A 25,662-nucleotide genomic window follows, 5' to 3' on the forward strand; every position below is an offset into this window, starting at 1 on the left:
TAATTTTGATCTGAAACTTATGACAGCCGACTCCGCCTTGCAGTGTGGCCATTTCGAACACTTTTGCTTTTCAATCTGGTCTTATGGCACGTCGTAAAAACTAGTTAGTTTCAAGCAAACCGCGTTTAGACACATTTGGGCCAGTGTAGGTGCAACGTACCTGAAATGTTTTATCCCTCCTTCCCTCTTTTCTGCCCTCCCGGCCTAGATACCCCGCCTCTCAGATTTCCTGAGGGCTGAGCCCTGGGCTTTTTGTCAACTGTGTTATAAGATAGTGGGGCCTATACGCCCAGTCCCAGGGGCCCTAACACACAGGACATTAGCCTGGTGCCTACAGTGTAGCTCTGTGGGGCAGATGTATTTCTCCCTCCCTCCCTCTCCCCTGGACCCTCCCTCCTTCTTTCATTGGTGCAACCGGCAGAAGAAAAGAGGTGATTGTTTGGAGACAAGAGGGATGAATTTGTCTGCCTCAGACAGGAGAAGAAAAGCAGTTTGAAAGGGACTTGTCAGTGGTTGTGGATCGGGTGGTTGGAGGGTGTCCCACTTTTCAGAGAGAATGCACAGTGTGTCAGTGTGTTTTACCTTTTCTGTGGAGCCCGGTCTGCAGTCACAGTGTGTGTGTCTGTACAGTGTGTTTATGTGCACATCTGTGTGTGTCTCTGGTGTGCATCCCTGCTCCAGCATAGTTACATGGGGATCCATGCGCTCAGATTTGTCCTTTTTGTTGTAATTTATCCTCATAACTGTTTCCTGTAAATCTTCTTTTTCCTGTTTCCATTTGTTCCTGTTTAGATGAAGCTTTATCTCACTTTCTTTCACTTTTCTCTCACATTTTTCTACATTTATTTCTATTTTATGGTGTTCCATAAGAGTCGCTGTACCCCTGTGGAAACTAGAACTGTCCATACATCACACACTCTTACTCTCACACTTTAGACTCAGTGAGAGTATGTCAGTGTGTCTCTGTGGATATGAAAGTTTTGTCGTTCGTTTCTCCTCTGGGACACTGATTCTTTCACATATTCTATGGATCACAGGTCTCTCTTTTTCTGCCCTCTTACTTTTTTGTGCATTTTCAGCCTCTTGAGATCCCAGCAGAGATAACACCTTTGTGTATCAATATTCCAGATCTCTCTGAATCTTGTCCCAGATTACAGCAGAGTCCCAGTGGTACAGATTGGACACATCTCCTGTCCCCTGCGCATCATGTTGTTAAAAATGAAATTACTACATCACAGGTCTATTTGTCTCTTGGTTATCCAGGGGATGAGTGTGTAGAGACAGTGGATTTTGATTCAGTAATCAGGGTCATGCAGTCATCTAGGTGGTGCAATGCTCCCTGATCCATCTATGATACAACTGTTTTTTCAGGGTAACTGAAAGAACTATTTTATCTTGCCAACAAAAAACAATTTCAATTTCTGAAATGCTGCTTTCCTCAGAGTCAAACTGCCAAATGTGCACCCAGTCAGCAAGTTTGTTCTCTTCAATCAACATAAAACAGTTTAAAACAGGGGAAGACAGATATCATACAGTATCCTAACCTTCAGTATTCATAGCACCAGCACTGAATGTGTTGATAAAAACCAATATTCAACCTCACTAACAGTTGTGTCGTCTAATTAGCTGCAGATAAATGCAAGAGTTAAAGTCCCTTCAGTTTAATACAGACAATTCATGTAATCTGGTGTATTTTACACGTCTTCTGTGTGACAGTAAAAAAATAAATACAATAATGCTAAATTTGTTACACATCATGTCCCTCTGACATGATTCAAACACTGGTTTTAAAATGATGATTATTACAGCAGTCTGCAATAAAACTGATTTATTATATTTTCACAGTGTGAGTGAGGCCTTTATTACACAACCACCAACAGGAAATAATTCGTTTATCTAAACAGAGCGATAGCAATACTTTTACATGGGAATTTGACTGTCACCTCTCTGATTTACAAGGGAAACAAAGATCTCTGCAATGTGAACAACTTATAGGATCATTTCTATCTTGCATGTTTCACAGGGATCTGATTTAATGCTGTTGAGGGTTTTCTACAACTGAATCCAAACTAGTGCTTAAGTAAAGTTTCTCTGTTTTACCACTTATTTTAGTTCAGTAGAAGCTCTTTTCATACAAAACCTTAACTTTGGCTGGTGGTTTTCTCCCACTTTCTCCCACCAGTCATTATTAGAGCTCTGAACTGGATAAAACTCTGCTCCTTCCCTCTTTCATCTCCTTTATCACCATCTCTCTGCTAACTCACTCATCTGAACTCACGTCTGGCCTTGTTTTTGAGTCCATTAATTGAGTTTGGTAGAAAAACAAACAGAGGTGGGATCTGTAAATCTCACTGGTGAGCTGATGTAGAACGCCCACCCAGTCCCCAAACTCCTCCTCTGCAGAGATCCTCAGAGAGTTTCACCTCAAAACCACTTGGCTGCTTTTTATCTCCTCTTTATGGGGAAAGTCTCAGTCTTTTGCTCATATTTTCGGCAAGGACGTGACATTTTAATAGGGTCTGTGAATAAGTCTGTGGGAGGGCCTGGAAGAATGACAGAGTAAGTGTTTCCAGGGTGAGAGGTCAGGGAAGTCTTGAGAGGAGGCTGCATGCTGCACTTGGGTTGACCTTTAACTGTGTGTCATCTCAAGGCTCGCTGCTAGCCCCGGGGCAGAGACAGCCTTCTGCTTTCTGAGGAGCTCAAGTCTGCATCACAAGACAAGACTGAAACACTTTGAGATGTTTTTTACCTTGTTTACTAAACCCATTGACTGTATGGTTTACATTACTGATCATCATTTCCCAAACACTTCTTAAAAATATTTACCATGCAGGCTTCCAGTGGTTTCCATGCATTTTATCCTGGTTTTAAAACCGACATTCACAGGCTTTTAACCTGCTGGAGATGGGTAATATTTCACAATGAATGTATTTTATTTGTCAGAGTTGCAGTTATTGTTGTCTGGTAATACAGTTCTTTAATCTAATCTATAATTTAAAAAGGTTTTGCTGATAATGATTTGACCCTAAAGCAGATGTAAAGTTCACTCTGATTACTTTGAACTTAGATCAATGACTGGAAGTCTGTGACTGCTTGTAAAGGAGGGAAATCCCACTGACAAATCTAAGACATATGGAACATCACAGTGATGTAAAACATACATAATTCATAGTAAAAGGGTTCATGTGTAAATATCTTATATCACTGTAAGAATAGCATCATGTAACAGACTGATAATGAGAAGGCCAGTTTCATAAGAGTATTATCCAATGAGCAGATGCAACTGGTTAAGTAATTGTGAGAACATATGGTTCAGCCTGCTCAATTTCTGTCAACAGCACTAATCCCCACTGCTCAGTGAAGTAACCTGTTTATTGGAAAGTGGTGTTACATGTCAACAAGGGTCAGTGTTGTAACTTGAATGCATCGATACTTTTCTGGTGAGAATTACTGCAAAGGTTGTTCTGAAAAGAGAGGTCATGAGGGAGGGATGATTCCAAGGAGGTTTGATGAGTGTTACAAAAGCTCTTCCATGCTCCGAATTAATATAAATTTTACTGTAATTACCATAGCAGTTGGGGAAGATTTTGTAGTTTTTATTATATTTTAAGTTGGTAGAATCCCAAGGGAAATAAGTTTTCTCAGTCAACACTGCTAGGTTTTTATGGTTTCTTTATTATCAACAGTATACAATGGCCACCAGATTTTCAGCTTTTTGTGACAGCTAGCAAATAGTAAGCATTGGTTCTCTGACTCTGGCAGGATGTTAGAAGTCATGATATAGAGGCTAATAGAAAGTTATATTTCTGCATTCTACGTTCAGCTGCAAAGACATTCCTCACATGGTGACATTAGCACCACCATACGAGCAGGTTTGTGAAGGTAAAGTGGCTGATACTCTGAAACTGTTAAAGGAATAGTTCACCATTTTAGAAATGTAATCCTGCCTTCCTGAGATTTACATGATTTTAGACTCTCACGTCTTTGTGGTAAATTTGAAGCTGCAGCCAGCAAGCGGTTAGCTTAGCTTAGCCTAAAGACTGAAAACAGCTAGCAAGGTTCTTTCCAAAGATTACAAAATCCACCTCTCAGCAGCTCTAAAGCTCATCTGTTTTAGTGTAAAAACCACACATTGTGGTTTTATTGGGGGGTTATGTGACAGATTATTTATAGGAAACAGTGGTTTCCAGGAAATTAATGGAAGGAAGATATAGGTGTTGGTTGTTGGATTTTGTTTCCCTGTTTCCACTCTTTATGCTAAGCTGCATGGAAAGCACGTCAGTGTATTTCCGAAAATGTTAGACTATTCATATAATTTGTCGCTCCAGACATAAACAGGGATGCATAGGAAGCTACAGAGAATCTGATGCACAGAAGATAAACCTAAGATAGCTGTTATACAGGTACAAAGAAACAAATAGGGGTTACTGACACTGTAGCTTTTAATTGTTTTAATTGAACGTCTAACAGTGTGTTCATGAAGAGAGACATTTGTATCTGTAAGACGTACAATTCTTGAGTTTTTCAAGTTCGGTGTGGTACCTTGTCCCTGTATGGCACAGAGGACAGTACAACAAGACATATGAAGTTCTGTATCTGTTGTTATTATGAAGGCTTAAATATTGAATATTGGATATTGAATAGAAGGAGCAGATGAGATAATGAACTTGATCTCTTTATTTCTTACGAGTATAAATGTTGACCAGCTCAGAGAAAGCGCTTCAGCTAAAAATATATTCATAACTGGGATAACAGTATCCATATTATGATTCAGGTGATATAGTAAAAGAAAACAAGGCAGTGAAAATAAATTATCTGAATAACAATAATAATTATAATAACAATAATTATAATAAACAGTGTCAAATTAGGATTCATAAACCTTTTTGTTTGCTTGTTTCTTTTGTGAAAATTCCTTTAAAATTGTCCATGAGCAAAAAAAAATCCAGCATATTTTTTTCATTTAATGTTTCGAAGGGGGTTGCTCTGTCTGGGACGTCCCCTCCAGTCTCACACATTTACAATATTCACAGTTACTATAAACCTGTTCGGCACATATTGATCCACACCGCAGTCAGGCTGTCAGTGGGGATAAAACTATGAGGTGCAATGACATTTTTGTGTTTACATGTGTGTGCCTGGCCGACAGGAAACCGAATATCTTCCTCCATCAAAATAGGTACCTATAGATAAGGAGTAAAAATGTCCTTTCCTCCCACGATACATCTGTTCTCCAACATACCGTTGGCATAATCAATCAAGAGACAATCAAAGAAGAAGACACACAATCTGTGTGTCTGTAACATTGTACACACTGTCCTTAGTGAGACCCTCATCCCCACTCATACAACCATCTCAGGTTCCCCAGTGTTCTTATATGTTAACCCCTCTCCTCGCCCTCTCAGCCCATGGCCGTCACCATGTTGGAGTGGTGCGGGTGCCCAAAAGAAGGGTGTATTGGGGTGGGTGTGGGAAGCATGTGTCCAGCGTGGCTGAAAGGCGGCAAGTGGCCCATGGACATGTGTCCGGCCAGAGAGGCGGCGCTGAAGGGAGAGCTCTTGTCGTGCAGGCTTTTGGAAAACTCCTCATAGCTGTCGCTGCAACGTTTGCTCTTTTTGGATTTGTTGGACATTTTTCGGTTGCGTGTCTGTATTCCCTCCTTTTTCATGGTCAGAGGTCGGTTCACCTGTGTAGAGAAAGAGAAGTGGGGAGGTGAGTGAACTGTTTAAAGTTTTTTTTTTTTTTTAGGGGGGGAGTTTAGGAAAATATAATCAAATACATTTTTAAACCTGGGATATGTGAGTTATTTTCTTTGGTAAATCCTTATTGTATGTTGTTGTTGTTAAAATATCAAACCCAGCTATGCTTAGTCCATCCTTTACTATGTTTCTACTTCCTCATCCTGTCTGTTGCACCCATGACCACTGGTTCCAACTAAAGATGTAAATCTTTAAAAATGTGCTACACGTGTATATTTTAAAGGCTGAATAATTTTACTAAAACAGCCGGGCACTGTTTGAAGCAAATGTTAGTCAAAGTGAGTCAATAATGTATTTATTTTCAGCTGCGGATTAATACACATTTCATGCTCTGGTGTGTATTTCTGGCACCAGAACAGTGTGTGTGGCTCACTAATGTGTTTTTAATGGTTTTTGGTCAACAATGGAGCTCATGGCACAGTGGAGTAAGTTATATCAGGCATCACAGACAGTACTTGTTAGAGAGTTCAATTCATTCATTCATTCACTGCTTTTCATCGTCTTTTAATAGGATTTGTTGACAATAAGAAATATAGAATATCATCTCATTCATCCTTTAAAAATATACATCCCCAATTTTGATGCCTCCAGCCTTAATGCTATTCATAAGGAGACTGGCCTTATGGCAGTCCCACTCAACAACAGTCCCACCATTGTGACTCTCAAGGGGATTACGCCTACCATGGAAACAATAAAGCACAAAGAAAGAAAACACCAACGAGTCCAACAGTGTCTGAGAGTGAAACAACCCTCACTCTCTCTCTCTCCTCTCTCCCCCTCTCTCTCTCTCTTATCCCTCAACAATCAGTGTAACCTGCCTGCCTACTTCCTGTCTACTTGACCCTGTTGGCTTTGTAAGGGCCTAACTTGCCGATCAGCATTCAAAGACTTACGTTATGCAGTTTATAGTAGAGGCCGCAGGCATTGCACACCGGGTCTCCATTAGCATTGCGCCGCCAGAGTGTGGTGGTGGTCGTCTGACAGTTAGCACAACAGGTTCCTGCTCGTCTGGCAGCAGACTGTGGAAAAATAAGCTTTGATTAGAGCTCAGCAGCCCAAACAGACACAGCAGAGGTCAGTTTAAGGATACATAAGAATATATCTCAGTACAGTACAATGTATAAGATTAGTTTAACTCTATTTAATACTGATCGGTTTCATTACATGAGGGCCACAAGTAACACATTTTTCTAATTAATAGATTCATGATCTGGCTTATAAAACTTAAAGAAATTGTGAAAAACGCTGTTCAAAAGTTCCCAGTGGCCACGGACCAACAGTCCAAAACCACACAAAATATTCAGTTTAAAATCATAGCAGAGCAAGAAGACCATAAAATATTCACCTCTGAGAGGCTGGAACCAGTAAATCCTAAAAAAAATATTTTCTGTGACAAATCAATTAATCAACTAATCAGTTGCAGCTCTAGGTGACATATTTGTAGACATTTGTGGGAGTTACCTCCTCAATGTCTTCAACAGATTTTAAATGAAAATGTATAAACAAGATGTCACATGGGGATGTTAATTTGATACAGCATATTTGTTATTTCAAATGCTCAATTCACATGCACAAAGCTCTTTCCTTAACTACTTTAAAATGATGAGTGAGGAGTCTCATGACAGTCCTGATGGATTCTTCACACCTGACTATTTCATGCTTTTAACTGAGTCTATTTCCACTGTAGGAAACCCTCAGTCAAAATGTTCTAATAAATGTAGCCTATTATCTATAACAAAACATGAATTATTTTCTCTGTAATCATTGTTTTGTGGGGCATTTGTTGCTCTACAGTGGTGTCCTATTACATCAGCTTCCATAACTTTCCCACTTTTTTTTTTTTTTTAACTGTGCTGTAGTTTCTCTCCTCATGGCCGGAGAGCCCGACCACTATGAAAGGAGGTCTGAGTGCTATAGTTAGGAGGCCGCAGGAGGAAACAGGCGCTGGTCCCGCTGCTTTATCTGGACCGGTCAGATATCCGGATAGGAAACAACTGGAAGGCTGCTGTTGCCACTGAACATGAGGCACTCTGGAGCGCTGCGAGCTCCGGCCGAGCCCCACGGAAAGCAGGCCTGATATACGGCCGTATGTGCTATTACAGCTATTAGACACACAAATAAATGCTCGTATATTTTGTGTGAAGCAGACAGTTGTTTGCATACGTGGTCTACAGGTCAGTATGGAATGGATTTAGACTCGTTTGTCGCGGCGATGCAGACTCACAATAATGCGTCAACAGACTGACTCCAGGCAGGTGAATAAAAAATGCTTTTATATTAAACTCACTAAACTAACTAATGTCATAGTTGAGTAAATTATAATCACAATATTCGCTAAGTAATGTCCTCTGGGATAAAGTTGACTATAACACTTTGCTCACGGGTTGCATTTATCCTTCAATGAGTGAGAAGTTGCGCACTTTCGTCGTGCGTTTGCATATGCATTTGAGTCCTTCAAAATAAAACAATTTAAAAGCATTGCATATAGGTGCTGGGGTACTGCGGTTTGCGATTTGGCTATTACTGATTTAATGGGCAGCGTCTGTTGACTCTGCAAATACTATCTTCATTTCATAGCTGCCTCCATTACACGACTACAAACACTACTGGTGCACAAGCTTACATTAACACACTGAGGCTGCAAACATGTCACTTTACTTTGAAATTATTATGAATAATTATTTTCTGTCAAAAAATACTAAAATGATTATGCAATTATTTTTTAAAAGAGTTTATATTATAGGCTACTTGATGAAGTATTTAAATAAAATTTCATTTCAGCCTTTAAGACTCCCCATATATGGTATTTAATTTCTCAACAATGGTTTATGTGTTGAAACCTTATTTGTAGGATGAGTGTGACATGAAGTTGGGGCTGACTGACCTACTCCGAGCAAGACTGATGTTAGCAGGTCATGATGGGAAATATCTGACTTAAACTCCCAAGCTGCTTTGTCCCTTTTACACTGAGACAGACTCACGCTGTCCTTACGTTATCTCCAGAATGCCAGCTTTTTATGATGTTTCCAGCTTTGTGACAAAGCATTTTCACACAATCCAATGGTTTTTAGTGGTGTATTATAGCTTAAGAAGATGGAGAATTTCCTCAACCCCAAAAGGAAACACTTAATCCTTCAGTTTATTTGATAAAAACTGACACATGGTTTTTGTAGGACAGTGGTGTTCTGCTGTCCACAAGTCAAAAACAAACCTAGCCCTACAAATAAAATGTAAAAAAAAACACAGCAGCATTATGAGCCATAAACTGTCAGCGAGGCCCTGTGTTGTTATGAGGGATGAGGTTCTGGTGCTGCTATCAATGACCGTATCAGAAGTAGCAGTAATAATGATAACAGACACAACACAGATAGTTGAACTCTGCTAACAGCCTGAGCTGAAGGAGCAAGAGGTGAGCGGGACACACAATTCCTGGAAACTGATTGGGAAAATATAACTTTCCTGCAATTGTACCTCCCCCCACCCCTCTTACTCCACCTTACACTTGTTTTATTTACTGCCACCTCCACACACACACATTCACTACCCTCTCTCTCTCTCTCTCTCTCTCTCTCTCTCTCTCTCTCTCTTTTTTTTTTTTTTTTTTTCTCTTATATACTGATGGGACTCACCAGTCTGCGTTTGGGTTTGATGAGTGGTCTGTTCTGGCCGTTCATCTTGTGGTACAGCCCGCAGGCATTGCACAGGTAGTGTCCGGTGCTGTCACGTCTCCACAGGGGTGTGGAGGTGGCTCCACAATTTACACACTCACGGCCCTCTGAAGAAGAAGACACAGTGACATTTGTCAGATTTAATCCCTAATATCCCTGCTGCTTTTTGATCTATGACGCTTCTGTACGGTCACCAAACTGCAACATGTTTACAAATACTTTCTGAATTCATTTTGTACATCAGATCTTGGTTTTCTATTGAGCTACTGTATTTCCACGAACAAAACCTTCAATTATTGATGAATATATATTTATTTAACTACTCTTTGTGTGTGAGAGTAAAGAGAAAGAAACAGTGTCGGCATGTTGTATACTGGAATAAAACATGACCCTTGAAACCAGCTAAAAGTTGATCATAACTACATTTCCCTCCTGTGCTGTCAGCCTCTATCTCTGAAACATCAGTTCAACACCAATGCGTCAATGCTGTAAAACAACCTGATGGTGAAAAATATGTATTTTACTTTTTAAAAACAGAGCCATTTAATCCCACTTTACTAAATACATTTGTAGAGTTGAGTTGAACCTTCCAGGCAAACAACCATTAAAGACAAAAAATAAATAAAAATGTGCTCAATATTTTTTAGAAAATGTTTTTAACTTAGTAACACAATCAGTATCATATAGTTAATTTATAATATATTTTGCAGCCAGTTAAGATATCAGCTCTAATTTTAATAAAGTTATTCAGAGATAGTTTAGGTTACTCTCCACTATATCCATGTTAATAAACTGGTTAAACACAATCAGGCTTAAGATGGGAGTCTCCTGCTCTGTAATCAAATAACAATCAGGACAATGTATTAATGTCTTATGTAACAGAGAAGCGACTCATAGCCTAAATACTGAGGTTTTGGCTCTGTGCGCCTGCGGATCTTCCTTTCACACCTCTGGTCTGGATCCAGTTCACTGTTGCTGCAGCCAGATCAGGCCTAATTACAGAGTCACGGTTAACAAAAGAGGATTATCAAAGTCGCTGCGTGTTTAAGGTCTGTCGAGTGCAGGCTCGGGCCCCTTAAAGCATTTATTGAAAAAAAAAGAAAAAAGATATAGTGTTATTATTTATTATCATTCGGATACACCGAAATAATAAAGAAGCTTGATGATGCGCCAATCACGGCCTGCACATTACCACAGGCTGGATGTGTTTAAACTCATACACAGGACATCAAAAGGCAATAATTAATCTTGTTACGTTTAGAATATAGGGTATAAATGGCTTTCACAGGCTGGTATAAATTAAGATAGTAAATATGTTAATGTAACAGGACAATAGGCTATCACTCCTGACAGGCTGCATTTGACAAAATGGTTCTCATTACGTTTTTTTGTTTTACTCATAAATATTGTTCCTTTAAATAATTAAAATGTTTTCTTTGATTATTTTACAGACTTGTTGAGACTCGTGTGATAATAATCTTATAGATCTGCTTTTATAGCCTAAGATTCATAAGCGATTATAATAATTGTATGTTTATGTGCACATTGTAAGTGATGACGAAATAATCATTTTATAGTAATGTGTTAATATAGTAATATAATATGAGTTATAAATGTTTTAAAGCTGCACTGTGGGGCCAATAAACTCACCGTTGTGCCACAAATGCACAAATATTATTTCCAGAGTGCCATGGGATATTTTAAGTGTATTAAGTTACTTTGTTATTTTCTGAGAGTTGGGCTTTAGTTTAATTGCCACTGACTATATAGATCAGACCTATGATAACACCGTTATATAAACTCACAGACAGTCCAAATACTGTCTGAATATTTTCCCATTTAATGTGTTTTATTCTGGGGCTGGTCTCTGGTGTGTTTCCAGTAGACTCACCGGTGCAGGACCGTGTCTTGCCTTTGTTCTTGTGGCTGAATCCGGATGATGGTCCCAGCAGGCTGCCTGGGTGAAACAGACTGCTGCCGTACTCATGCGCCGCTGGAAGAGAGTAGGTGGGGTATGTCGGTATGGGGTGATGGGTGGAGGGGGTCTGAGCGCTCATGGAGGCCAGGGTGCTCCTCAGCGGACTGGAGCCCTCCATCTTCATCCCCTCCGTTAACGACACTTGGTATTTGATAGATTCCTTCTCGTCCATTCTGGTGGCGGAGGGAGACGCGGACCCCGGGTCCGGCGATACGTCCTTTGGTGGCGTTGGGGGGAAAGTGTACAGATGGGGGCTGGAGTGGGACGGCGGCGTTAACGAGGACGCGGAGATCGTGTTTGAGTTGCTGCTGCACGGGTAGACTGCGGAGAGGCCGCCGGGGGATGCGGAGCCGTGGTGGTGCAGGCTGGGCTTGCTGAAGGGGCTGACGGCCCAGGCATTGTGGTGGTGAGTCGACAGGGCTGCTTTCCCTCCGTCCAGCCAAGAAATCCCCGGGCTGTGGATGAGATGAGGCCGGCAGACCTGAGTCCCCGTCAGACGAGCTGTGAAACAACAACAAAAGCAGAGTATTTATTGCAGAGATGTTGACAGACTGGTTCAACATTTAGTGAAACTGTGGCGAGTTTAGATGCAGAAATAAGCAAGACTTGTTGATTCACTGTACACACTGTTGATAAACAAAGTAGTTTCACAGCAATTGACAACGATAAGCAAACATTTTCTGAACTAAAAAATGCATTAAAAAAACATTCATTTCCTATTTCAGTATTTTAATTTCTAGATTTTTTTTTCTAAATGTGAAATATACATATAAATGTAAATATAAAATGTGACAGCTCATCAGACTCATAAGTCAGCAATAGTTATATTTATGTAAAGCCAGAAAACGATTCACATTTTAATAAACGTTTCAAACAGATGCATGTTTGAAGTTTAATACTTTGATTGTGTTAAAATACATCAAATAACCTGAATGTTATAAGCAAAACAACAACTAAATCATGCAGGCATTTTTTTTAAAGAAAAAAAAAGGCTTTACTTATACTATATAAAGCCAACTGTGAGTCTTGTATGTGTCTGTTAAAGTTGCCCCTCCATCTTACCGTGCGCTTGGCTGTAGGACACTCTGGCCCTGGCAGAGTTGTGGTAGTACGGGTTTCCTTGTGAGTCCAGGTGATTAAAGAAAACATCCACCTCATCCGGAGGCAGGAGCTGCGCCGTGGGCTCCATGTAGTTGTGCCCCAGGCCGGGGTGGTGCGAGTCCGGGTGTTGTCCGTTCAGCACGGCGTGGTGATGCATCCATCGGGGCTGATCAGCCGCCACATCCATCTCTGTGGCTCTCTGTAACGCGCTTTATAGAGCCAAGGGAAATCCAGGGAGAGGACACGGGGTGGTCTGAAATATGTGTCCCTTTACGAGATCTTCACTGTGTCCATTTACAGTTAGAGGACTGATGCTTTGTTTTTGTTCCTCTGACTTAAATTCCTCTGTTCTCCTGGTCGGGTTTGACACTGGAAACCTGCAACAAGCAAACATCAGATGTTAATATTTAAAGCCTGGTAGCCTATATGTTTATAAGCACCAGTTCAGCTCCTGTGGCGCATGCAGTGGTGCAACTTAAAAAAAAATAATCTCCACCCATCATATTTACGACCACATCACTCTCCTTACTACTCACTCACAGCCGAATACGCCTTTTCACTCAATAAGATGTTTTACTCAACATGACAATAAGACAAACATGCCGATCCTTACCTTTATTGTTTTATCCTCAGCGTCCGATCAGCTCACGCCTCTTTGGTTAAGCTGTCCCTTTTTTTAAGCTGCTGCAAGTCCTCTCCAGTTTTTGGCTGGGGTTTGTCAGAGTAAACTCCGTCTACTGGGACTTAAAGCAACACGTATAACTGTGGCTGACAGCGCGGGGCCAGGCTTGTCAAGCTCATGGGCGGAGTCTCCATTAAAGCTTTGACTCAGCCAATTGCACAGCACCTCAACAAAAACCTCAGAGGCGGTTCTCCAGACCAGAAAATCACTAAGATGTTTTTATAATGTTCATATGGCCAGGCCTGTGTTATATTTCTCGTATATAGGCTACTTCATGGAATTTAATGTTTATCACCAGTGTAATATTCCCCAAAACATAACATAGTAAGGGCACAGCATGCAAACACAAGATGAATAATTATTATATCAGGTAACATTAACTTTAAATAAAATTGTACACCAGTAGAAGAAGTGGAGCTACAACTGTGTGTGTGTCCACGTATTTCAGTCTTTTATCTAGACTGTATGGAGACATTAACAGTCACACTCACTGCCTCTAACTCTCTGGTTAATCTCGTGCTTACAGGAAACTTTTATCAGAGAGATAAATGTGACACAGTGTCTTCAAAATAAAATACTCCAATTCAGCAGTTTTTAATCTGCACATATATGTTCTTATGAGCTTAAAGGCACGCGCTTTGTAGAGATATTGTGTTCCGATAAATTCACCACTGATGATATATGTTTTGTTTGCGGTTGATTATTTACAAACTTACTTTATATTTTATAGAACAAACGAGTTCTGTTCGTGCTTCCTTACAGGTCTGTTATTGGTCGTTTAATGGCTAAGACTTCAGGCCATATATTGTCAAAGATCTCTCTCTCTCTCTCTCTCTCTCTCTCTCTCTCTCTCTCTCTCTCTCTCTCTCTCTTTCTCTCTCTCTGTCTCGCGCATGATTGACAGACAATAATTGGAGAGGGAGCGCGTGCAGCCCCGACCGGCCGACACTGCCGCCTGCTTGACGCCGTTTCCTGACGTCAGTGCATCTTAGCTAAGAAAAAAAAAAAACGAATCAGGACATGAACTTTTTCTAACACAGAGGGACCGAGAGAGAGAGGGGAGAGAGAGAGAGAGAGAGAGAGAGAGAGAGAGAGAGAGAGAGAGAGAGAGAGAGAGAGAGAGGGGAAGAGACGGGGGTTGCCCGGAGTCTGCTGCAGTCCCAGCGGATGAACTCGAGGACGGACACTGCAACTGATATTTGTGGCAGTATAAATAATACATCAAGTACATCCTCCTGACCCTGCCGTGATTTCGAAGAACAGGCCAACAAGCACTGAATGGCAAACTGTCGCCAAGGTGGATTCTACCTACCGACTGGATTAGATTAGATTAGATTAGATTAGATTAGAATATTAAATGAGTAAACTCTTTTTTGCAGAGACACACCAACCAGCAGACATTTCGTTCGCTCACTTTGCTGTGAACTATAAAGAAACAGTGTTAGAGCCGTACAGCAGTGAAGTTAATGAATGGACAAAATAAGAAAACAAGGAGCTTTTATGTCCGTCTGTGGAAATCAAACAGGTTCAGAATCTTAAAGTTTGGAGTGATTTGGTTTTGTCCCCCATCCTGCTGCAGTTTGACTAAATAACTCTAATGGCCAAATCCTCTCAGAAAAGCCTATTAATCACCAATATCAAGCTAATATCAGGCCTAATACCAGCACCATGGTAAAAGTTACAGTGGTCAGAAATTATGTCTATTTTGCGAAAATGCACAAAACATCCATTACTTTGGAGCACACCTATTAAATGTTAGAGGGTTGGAAGTCTTTTAATAAAAAAAATCTTTAAGGAGGCATATGACAGGATTGTAAAATGACAAAAAAAACCCCCAATATAAACTAAACGTGCAACTGATTTGAATTGTCATTTGCCGCAAATTCCTGTGCAGGTAAATTAAATTTAGACAAAGAAAGCCATTTTCCCCCATTTAATCTGATGGTTATAATATTATCTATCTATCTATCTATCTATCTATCTATCTATCTATCTATCTATCTATCTATCTATCTATCTATCTATCTATCTATCTATCTATCTAGTAAAATAATGATTTCATAACAAGTAGGCTACTCCAAGTCCAGGACGAGCATCAACCTTTAGATAAAAAAAACCCCAGGCTGTGATGTGAAGAAACTGAATGTCATTATTTATACAGAGACAGCGATTCTTTTCAAGCAGCATTAAGAGGAAATCCACCGTATAGACTGAAGAAAGCAGAACATACCGGAGGGACAAGTGTGGCAGTATTAGAGCTCATCAGCATGATAATGTGGAAATACACATGCTTTGAGTGTGAGCCCTTTTGATCTGGCGTGGCGATAAAACCTTATCGACGGCGAACATCCACTTCCATTTTAGGATTTGACATTAATTCAATCCGCCCTTTTTTTTACTGCTCTTTTTCTCACACGAGCTCAGGAGAAAGAGGTCGCAGCCCGATTCAACTCCAGAATCTCATTATAGGACTACCATTGAAAGCAAGAGGTTTTACCCAATAATAAAGATAAATAAAAATGAAATCTCACTATAGGAGCCTGTATTATACAAAACCTGACAACAGATAAGTCATTTGCAGTGCAGCCTATTGGTTATTATTATTTTCTTATAGTTGCCTAGTGTTAAGGTGTTATTTATTTATTTATTTATTTTTAAATTTTTGTTGTAGTATTATTATTGCTGTTGTTTTTTAACACATTAAAAACATTTTTTTTCTGCAATAAGAGCTCCTTATATTGAAGTGTGCGTGCGAGCGCTTGTGTGTGTGTGTGTGTGTGTGTGTGTGTGTGTGTGTGTGTGTGTGTGTGTGTGTGTGTTTAGATTGAAAGAGAAATCCAATGCCGGTAGGATCCTTGGGTCCCACTGATTATAACCCATCCCGGGGTAATTTTTCATCGGTGCTGGCTAATCTTTGTTCTTTGTGAAGATAATAAATAGCCTAATCGTTATCAGCGAGCTGCTGGAGGTGTCGGGGAGAATGGGGCTGATCGGCCTGGGAAATAGGCTCCAAAGTGCCGCGGAATAAATGGCATTTCTTATCTCTCTCTCCCAGATTATCGCCGCCTTTTCAAACTCGCACAACAAATACATCTAATGCAGGGAATGCATCATTTACTGGACCAGATCTGTGTAAATGATAGATAGATAGATAGAGGAAGGGGGCTGCGTGGGGTGGGTGGCGTGGGTGTTGGCTATTATTTACAAGTTTAATGTTCTGCATGTGCAAAGTCTTTATTGGTGTATTTAGACAGCATAAATACAGCCCGCTTTTCCATTATTTTTAGGTTATCTGCAGGAGCCATCTGAGGTTCCGGTTCTTTGTTGTGGTATCTTATTTCTTTCATGTTGGATTTTACTGGATACGAGTTAAACAGACGCAGCCGCTTCCACACAGGGAGAAAAATATATTTGAATAATGTTTTCATTTGCTGGAAATTTTGCAAATAGCAAAATGCGAGCGAGCGGTATTAAGCCAGGGGTAAAAACCAAACAGGCCATGTCAGATTTATTTGATATTTGAAACTCATACGCCAGGAAATCTTAGAGCACTTAATGCGGTTGTTCAGTTGCAATCCTGAAGCATTGTGTTCCTTTAAATAATGAGAACAGATGATTTGATTAGGCCATTATCCAAGTCCTATAACCCCATTATTTTGACAAACTATTCCATATATATAATAATTTCCACAAAACATCTGCAAATGTCTATGTAGGAAATGGGAAAAGAAAACATTTTTGTGTTGAATTACAACACACACAAACACCACATGGAGTAAAAATGAAAAAAAAAACACTTAATGAATAACATATTGTTGATTAAAAATAAAAAAACACATTGTCACAGCACAAGCTGTCCCTGCATGCTTCAAACAAAGATTTTGAAAAGTATATTAAGTCAGTGTCCCGTTAGGCACAAAGAATGAAGAGGAACCTATTTATTGTGGTGTTAAAGCATTGTGCGTGAGTGTGTGTGGAGTGACCAGTTATGGCAGAAAAGGTATTTTTCCATTATATACAAACTGGATGCTTAATAACTTGGCAGCTGCAGCAGCCCTGGGTGCTGCTGATGGTCTCCAGGGTAACGCAGATAACAGCGCAGTCATTTTCCATATCTTACAGTCTATTATATTCAAGGATTAGTTCTCCTTCCCGCAAAGGTCAAACATAAAGTCAAGCCAACCAGGAGTGCTCCTCCTCCTCCTCCTCCTCCTCTTCCTTCTCCTTCCCCCTACAGTGACAGAGCATTTCCCATTTTTTCATATTATCTAGTTAAACCAGTGTGATGACCTTTGCTGACATGCTTTGATAGATGCATACCTCCCACAGCAGACAACAAACCTCCCTGAATTTTCTTTTAATATTTTCATAAGGACCTATATGTGTGTTTGTGGTGAACGGTGATTTTCTTTGGTTAACCATCACTACACCCTATAATTATATTTTTCTACGTGTGTCTGAACAAAATCATGGTTCCTTTGGCTTAGTGTGAGCCGAACGTTGCTGTCTCTTGACTCAAGAGAGAAAGACAAAGTTTAGATCATATAATACCTCATCAAGGGATGTGCAATACCTGAAGCCTTGCTGTAAGATTTGAGGATATCTGGTAGCAGCCTAACAGTCCAGGTGTCATACTCACAAAACTGACAGAGTTTGGAGAAAGTCCTAAAAATAAGGGCATTCCTAACTTTAAAACTCCTACTGTAAGTGTTTGGTCTTAAATTAATTCACAACTAGCTGTGAAAGTATCTGAGAGAAGTTAGAGACGCTAATACTCACAATCTGTGCTGCAGATGATGTGTCTCATCGTGCCAGTTTTTATGAACATTTACAATAATGAACTTTAAAAAGCACATTTTGATGGCTGGTGAGTTAATATTAATCAAATCAGCTCAAACAAATAAAAATCTGATAAGAGACTACAGTGTGCACAACTTCCCACTACTTGAGAGGTATTCCTCAAACCAAAAACATGCTCTTCAGATCCACATTCAATTCACTGCACTTTGAAAATAATCATCAAATTAAATCAATAAATAAAGCTGATTTCATTAATCGATTACCTATAGAATACATGTAGAATTAATAAAGCTTGGTTCAGTCAAAAAACAAATCTATTAGATTCAATTAAAAATTGTATTTTATTAAACATTTTTATTAAAATTGAATTAATTAAAAATGTGAGTTATTTAAAATGTAATTTATTTAATTTGAATGTTTTAAAAATATTGCTTTATTTGATTTAATTAAACTTTATTTATTTATTCAAATATAGTTTAATTTAACATATCATTTAATGAATGTAATTTGCTTTAATTATATTGTTATTGGATTTTAATTTTTTAACACTACATTTTCCCTCTGTTTAGGGGAGGGGTTGGTCTCAGCCGCTTGGTGAACAGCTCTTAGAAGAAAAAAGGAAAAGGAACTTTTAGCCCCTTTGTAAAGAGGACTCCTAATGGTAAGATAAGACACTTTGTGATTATGCTGCATGTTGGAATAATCAGGCAGACAGTGACACCTAGGGGAGAGGAGCTGATCTCTTCATCCTCACACTAGTATGGAAGACGATGCCGCCTCCTCATTTTATTTGTAAGTGTTTTATAAATACCTCTTCAAATGTCACTGCACCACAAATAATAAAGTCTTTGATTAATGCAATTTTACATCTTGGTACTTACAGTACAGACTTTTAGGATACTAGAGGAGGATATACATACAGGGAATATGTGCTCTCTCTGACTCACTGTGACTTGAACCGGCTTAGGCTCTCTCTCTCTCTCTCTCTCTCTCTCTCTCTCTCTCTCTCTCTCTCTCTCTCTCTCTCTCCCTGAAACCCTGAATAAATGAGCAGATAAATATAACAATACAGATGCTTCCAGGGTATGAGTTGGTCACTGATTGGTTTAATGAGTATAAAAAGGATGATGATGACCACAGTCACCTGGTCTCGACTCAAATGAACACCTAATGGGACATTTTGGTGCGATGTGACAGTGTCCTCATCATATGTTTAGGAAGAATAGAATACTTTAGGAACTGCTTCGTATCCAATCCTGGTAAGTTTCCTTCATAGTAAAGATGACAACAATTTTTTTTAGATTCGTATTCGTTTGAGACACTTTATATCGTTTTGTTAATTTAATGCATCTGTAGCTTCAGTAGGGGAGGAAGTGTCGAGGCAACAGCTCAAAACGAAGGAAAATTTAAAGTGTAAGTAACTAAATACATAACCTCAAGTACTATTTCCGTTTTTTTTTTTTTTTAGTTTTTTGCTACTTTATACTTCTGCTCTACTACATCTATTTGATAACTTTAGTTGCTTTGTCGATTCAATATTATTCATTATCAGATAAGAGGCTTTATTGGAATTCACAAGCGACCCAGCATATAAAGTAATATAGCTATTAATTAATATCGGCTACTACAGATGTTCTACCAGTGTTCTGCCAGTGTCCTCTTCTTTGCGGTGGTCTGTTGGGGGGGAGGCATCGGCACTGGGGGTGCCAACAAGCTTAGCAAGCTGGTGAGGAAGGCCAGCTCGGTGGTGGGGATGGAGCTGGACAGTGTGGAGGCTGTGACTGAGAGGAGGATGAGAGGGAAGCTGAAAGCCATCATGGACAGCCCCTCTCATCCTCTCTACACTGAGCTCAGGCAGCTCAGGAGCACGTTCAGCCACAGACTGACCCAGCCCCGAGCCTCAAAGCGGTTTGGAGGCTCGTTTGTACCATCAGACATCAGACACCACAACGCCACAGCACCCAGTACCTCCAACCCCCGCAGACAAAGACTGGTTTAAAACTCCTACCTACAACGCACAAGCCTTTTGCACTATTTATATTTAATTTCCACTTTAGTAGTTTTAGTTTAGTTGTAGTTTTTTTTTTTTTGTTTTAGTCAAGTTTAATTTTCTGCTTATATTTTGCACTCCTACACTGCCTACTTGAACAATGCATAGTTTATATACTTTAATTTATAGTTTTGAATCTTCTAATATTAATAATATTTTTACTGTGATATTCTTTGTTCTCTGTTTTTGCACTACTTTGCCCTATTGCTGCTGTGTCAACCTGAATTTCTATATATCTTATCTTATCTTATCTTAACTCTGTACTATAATAAACTAGCTACAACAATAATATAATGTACAAATGTGTGCATAAATAATTATTAATTATTATGTAATAATTAATGGATTTAATTTATTATATCATTAATAATGATATATATATATAATATATATATATATATATATATATATAAATACAATTATAATCCTATAACATAATGTGTAATTTTCTAAAATGGGCCATAATGAGTACTTTACTTTTGGTACTTTAATTAGGCTATATTTTGATGCTAATACTTTTACTTAAATATATATATATATAAGTATACTTTTTGAATGCAGGACTTTTACTTATTACTATGTCCACACAGTTGTGTTGTTATTTTTACTTCTTCTGCCTCAATTTGTAGGATTCATTTGAGACCAGTCAGACACAGAGGTCAGTCCACACTCTGTGTTAAAAATACTGTGTTTACTCTTGAGGAAGGGTTGACCATGATTACCATAATTAAGAAAGGTTAAATTATACAGTATTTTCTAAACTGGGCATGCAGTACAGTTGTCTACACACATCTCACTGGAAGTTTAAAAGACTGTTTTCAGTATCTCCAGTATCCTTTTAATGGCCCTGCTTGATCTGTTATTTCACTCTATGTGTAGTCTTGAGAAGGATCTTTAGTAAGTCATTAGAGGTCAGAGGTTCACTACTTCACTTCCTGCTCAGAGAGCAGCAGGAAGTGAAAGTTTACAACACCTTGTCACTAACAACCTGTCAATCAAACTCTGTTTCACTGGAGTTGTCTGGGGAGTTGCAGAATTCAAAACACCTTTTTTTTTCTCAACCTGTGAGTGTTCATCCATTTCAGACATTGTGCCTTTATTTTGTCTTTACGTGAATCCAGTTCCTGTGGGAGTGTGTGCATGTGTGTGCGTGTGTGTGTGTGTGTGTGTGTGTGCGCGTGTGTGTGTGTGTGTGTGTGTGTGTGTGTGTGTGTGTGTGTGTGTGTGTGTGTGTGTGTGTGCGTGTTCTTGTGAGCAATCTACATGTTCAAATGTGTGTAATAAAGACTTTGAAGGCCAGAGAACTTAAACTTTAATATTGGTTTGAGTGATGTGAAGTGATTTGTATTTGTATTATGGTTGCAAATATGTTTAATGCTTTAACTGTTTAGCAGGGATGGTAATCATTAATAAACAAGAATAAGAGCCATGCCATAACATTATAGTAGTTCAATATAGTAATAGCAGTATAACAACTAACACGCTGATGTTAAACAGGTATGACGTTTACCATGTTCACCACTAAAGTATTTGACAAGTTGAATTAAGTGTGAACTAGTGGTGGCGCTAGATGAAAAGTCTGTTAGTCATCAAAGTGTTTAAAATTCATCCTGAAGCACACATGAATGTGTGTACCAAATGCCATTACAATTCATCCAAAAGTCATTATGATCCATCGTCTGGGAACCAAAAATGTCTCTACAAACACTTGAGCTGATTCATTGAGTAGACGTTGCTATATTTCCGTCTGGATAAAACTGGTGAACTAACAGACTGATGGACCGACATTGCCATCGTGGTGCTAGCGTGGATGAAAATAACAATGAGTTCAGACCAACTATGTCTCTTTCTTCTCCCAATGTTTTCTTTCCATTAGCCCGACTATTTCAGTCCATGTATCAGAGAAAACTGGGTGACAGCGATGACACTGTCCTCCAGCTAAAGGAAAATTACATGTCTACACCTGCAGTATGTTAGAGCATTCATGTGTACTCCATATTTTCTAAATGTTGAGATTCTGTGTGCACATTTTAGCACAAGTGTGTGTGTGTGTGTGTGTGTGTGTGTGTGTGTGTGCATTGTTTAATGTTTTTGTGTGCAGCTCTCTGTTTGTTCTGTGTCTGATCCTCAGTGATTGTGAGTCTATAAATCCTCTGACTTTCCTCTTCCTCCTCTGAAGAAATGTCTGCTGCTTTGCTTAAGCTGATTCTCCCAACCTGTTCTGCCTGTCACACACACACACACACACACACACACACCCACACACAGAGCAAATAAACAAGATCTGATCCATCTCTTCCACTGCTCTGTGTTCTTCCTTTCTCGCTCTGTTCATCTGTATGAAAACTAACGTAACCTCAGCCATTCTTTGCTACTGTCCACACACACCTACACGCACACACATGCACACGCACACACATGCACACACACACACACACACACACACACACACACACACACACACACACACACACACACACACACAAACAAACACAATCTCATAGCATTTACAGAAATTCACTGTGCCCCTTGCTGCTGTTCAAATTGAAGACACTGAAGTCATGAGACCGCAGCTACAAGTTGTGTGGTGTGAGTGTGTGTGTGTGTGTGTGTGTGTGTGTGTTGTGTGTGTGTGGTGTGTGCGTGCATGTTTTTCACTCTGCCACGACTCTCTGCAGGTGCAAGAGAGAAAGTGACAGAGAGAAGAAGAGAAACACAGCTGACCATTAGGCTGCTTTACCACATCCTTCATATTGTACTTCACTTCTTCCCCAGCGCACGCATACACACACACGCACACACACTCACGCACACACACACACACACACACACACACACACACACACACACACACACACACACACACACACACACTGTTCATGTTCCATAATTTTTGACAAACAGTGTGCATGTTTGTAGGTGTGTTAATTGTCAAAGGTTTTCCTGGTATTTTATTTGGATTATGATGAGCTGACGACCTCCTGGTGGTTTCCTTTCATGTGTGTTTGTGTCAGTCTGCATGATCAGATTAGATAATCCTTTGATTTCAGAGTCTGCCTGATCAGCATTCTCAATCTCGTCAGCCTTCCTCTTGTCACAGTATTTTCTCCAGTTTGGTGCATTATAATGGAAACAGTCAACACCAGAGAGTCTGATACAAAAGGGGATGAAAGAGGTGAACTGATGTGAAGCATTATCACCAGATATTGGATATAAAGGTTTGAATCAGTGTTTCTGGAAACAAACATGTATGTTGTTTGATGCATCTACAGTATATGACCTACATAAACAAACCAGGCCATTCTTAATGGCTGCCATCGGATCAGATTCGGTTGGATTTCCCTTGAAATCAATGAAAGAAGGCATTACAGACACTACCGCTTTTCAAGATATTTTGGAATATTTTGGCTTCCTTATCTGCTTCCCTCGAAGTTCTTGACAATTTAGGGACAGTGGAAATAACACTCAGCAACACTGACATCATCATCTTTTGAGCTGAAATCCAGCAGTTTAAGAGCAACATTATTATTCATGTATATTAGTCATGTTTGTGTCCAGTGTTCACTCTAATTTTAGCTCTCTGTTTGGTCTCCAGAGGAAAATATGTGGTTCTTTGGCTGTAAAATGTTCCACTGTGTTCACAAGCTATTCACTAAGCTTTGTGGCTGCAGTGTGGTGCTGGACGTACATAGGTAGAGTACAGTGGGAGTTTTTAGAGTTTGGCGGTGAGACTGAACCAAATATGGAAAGTTGTGGATTGGACAAGCGGATGATAATTGTCTGTGTGTATCTACTTGATTATATAAAGCATAAATTACAGGGGGAAAAAAATGTTGTTTTTACAAAGTGTACAAAATTAATATATTTAAAATGGTAGCCTGTGAAATTTGAAGAGAAATGTCAATACAGATGAAAAGGTGTTGCACCAGGATGTGCTGAAAGCCTCGACAGGTACTTGTTAATGGTTTAAAACTTGACTCTTCAAACCTTTGACAATATTATTCAAAATTTTAAGGCTTCAGTTCATATAAAGGACAAGTTGTGGGCCAAGCCAGCAAGAATAAAGACACTGCACAAAGACATGTTATGTCACCAGCACTTCCCGACTAACTGGTTTGCTGTCAGTCACTGTCACTGGTGAGAGCTGGTAATACACTGCTGTAATTGTACTTTACTTTTATTGAATTCTCATCAGCCCGTTATCAAAGCACTGATCATTCCAGCTAAATAATCCAGTTTTGTCTCTGCAGTGTCACATGAGTGTGTGACAGGAAAATATTAAATACATCAAGCAGACAACAAGCAGATGCTGCACATGCTGAATGTTAATTACATAAACATTTTAGTTCATTAAAATGTTACTTAGTGTTACAAAATGTCACACACAGCACAGTCTCTAGTGTCTCTTCCCCTCTATAAGAAAAACCCTTATGCACCTCCACTTTCGTGTGCAGATCGAGAAATGACAATAGATGGAGTGAGGCCTGCCACATGGCGCCCTCTGTGTCCTCCCCTCCCTCCTCTCCCCTCCTCACCCCAGCTCCTCACCACATCAGGATACACTTGTTCTGGTGAATTCCGGTTTCAAACGGAACGCTGCCTTGCTCTGGTTTTCTGCAGGACCAGTATTAAAAGCAGGCACATACTGTCTCTCAGTGGCCCTGTGGTCAGGGAGGGGGATCCTCTAACGGCCTGTTATACTCACACACCTTTGAAACCTCACCCGCTCCTGCTTCCTCCCCCCTCCTCACCCTTGACAGCAAACATGCACACCCTTATCACCATGAGAGCAGATTAAAGAATGAAAAGTTCCTTCCACTGCAGGCCAAGGCCAAGTTCATCACCTCCTCTCCGCCTCTGTCACGCTGTCACATCACTGATTCCTTTTCCACCACTGACACGCTGATGTTTAGCCTGTGTGGTAAATAATCTACATATTCCACATTAAAAACATATTGTGAAGATATAAACACAGTCTTTACATTTCTCAAACTCGTCTCATTGTAGTCGTGTTTTGTCCTTTGACCTCCAACCTCAATTACGGTGCCCCTAATGTTGAAAAGATGCACTGCAACAAGTTTTTTTTAAACCTCAGACCAAAAAAACAGTATTTTAACAAGTCAAAGCTCTCTTGTTTTGCAGCTCTTCTGTGACATAGTTGTACCCGTATCAGTCTGAGACATCAAAACCCCTAAAAAGAAATCATATTTTACAGAAATATATAGCTTTAATATGTATACATATGACATCATTACCTTCTAACCCAGCAGTATTCACATAAACGTATTGTGTTTGACCCAGTTATTGTTTCTGACTGTTTATTTTCATACAGAGCACAATATGTATTGTTTTGTACTTTCTATACACAGGAGGTCTCTGCCTCTTTGTCTTTGTGACGGAGTTGCAATTTCTCACGTGAAAGTGCCTGTGAGACAGAGGGAAAATCATTTTCCAGATTTCCTCTTTGCTAACCAACATTGCCACCTGGTGTTTAACAGACAGACTGGCTCACTTATCCAGCCTCAGTCTAGTCAAGATGAGAGTTGATGGGCTTTGAACAATTGATCTATAAAAACTGAACTCATATTTGCTCTATATGAAATACCTCATCACCTTTTTGATCA

At 39.7% G+C, this 25,662-nt stretch overlaps 2 protein-coding genes across 3 annotated transcripts in view; one reads left to right on the forward strand and one right to left on the reverse strand.

Moving 5' to 3' along the window:
• Positions 1 to 25,662, forward strand: part of LOC127372499 (ras-related protein rab7) — a 141,611-nt gene that overhangs the window by 96,832 nt on the left and 19,117 nt on the right. The window lies entirely within an intron of this gene.
• On the reverse strand, positions 4,425 to 13,287 carry gata2b (GATA binding protein 2b). Of its 2 annotated transcripts, none has more exons than XM_051416291.1 (6): positions 13,120 to 13,287; positions 12,468 to 12,883; positions 11,340 to 11,906; positions 9,389 to 9,534; positions 6,653 to 6,778; positions 4,425 to 5,686 (listed from the first exon to the last, which is right to left on the reverse strand). In XM_051416291.1, exons 2-6 carry the CDS (start codon positions 12,691 to 12,693, stop codon positions 5,402 to 5,404), a joined length of 1,350 nt encoding a protein of 449 aa, XP_051272251.1. In that variant the 5' UTR covers positions 12,694 to 12,883; positions 13,120 to 13,287; the 3' UTR covers positions 4,425 to 5,401. The 2 variants fall into 2 exon arrangements, with proteins under 2 accessions (XP_051272251.1, XP_051272250.1); XM_051416290.1 differs by having other exon boundaries at positions 11,319 to 11,906.

This window comes from Dicentrarchus labrax, unplaced genomic scaffold (assembly GCF_905237075.1).
Source record: "Dicentrarchus labrax unplaced genomic scaffold, dlabrax2021, whole genome shotgun sequence".
NCBI classification, from domain to species: Eukaryota; Metazoa; Chordata; class Actinopteri; family Moronidae; genus Dicentrarchus; species Dicentrarchus labrax.

Coding starts and splice junctions, on each gene's coding strand:
- gata2b (XM_051416290.1), bottom strand. CDS start 12,693: ATGGATGTGGCGGCTGATCAGCCCCGATGGATGCATCACCACGCCGTG. Junction 9,535..11,318: donor CAAGACACGGTCCTGCACCG/GTGAGTCTACTG, acceptor CTTCTTCTTCAG/AGGGCCGTGAGTGTGTAAAT. Junction 5,687..6,652: donor TCTACTATAAACTGCATAAC/GTAAGTCTTTGA, acceptor TTCTCTACACAG/GTGAACCGACCTCTGACCAT.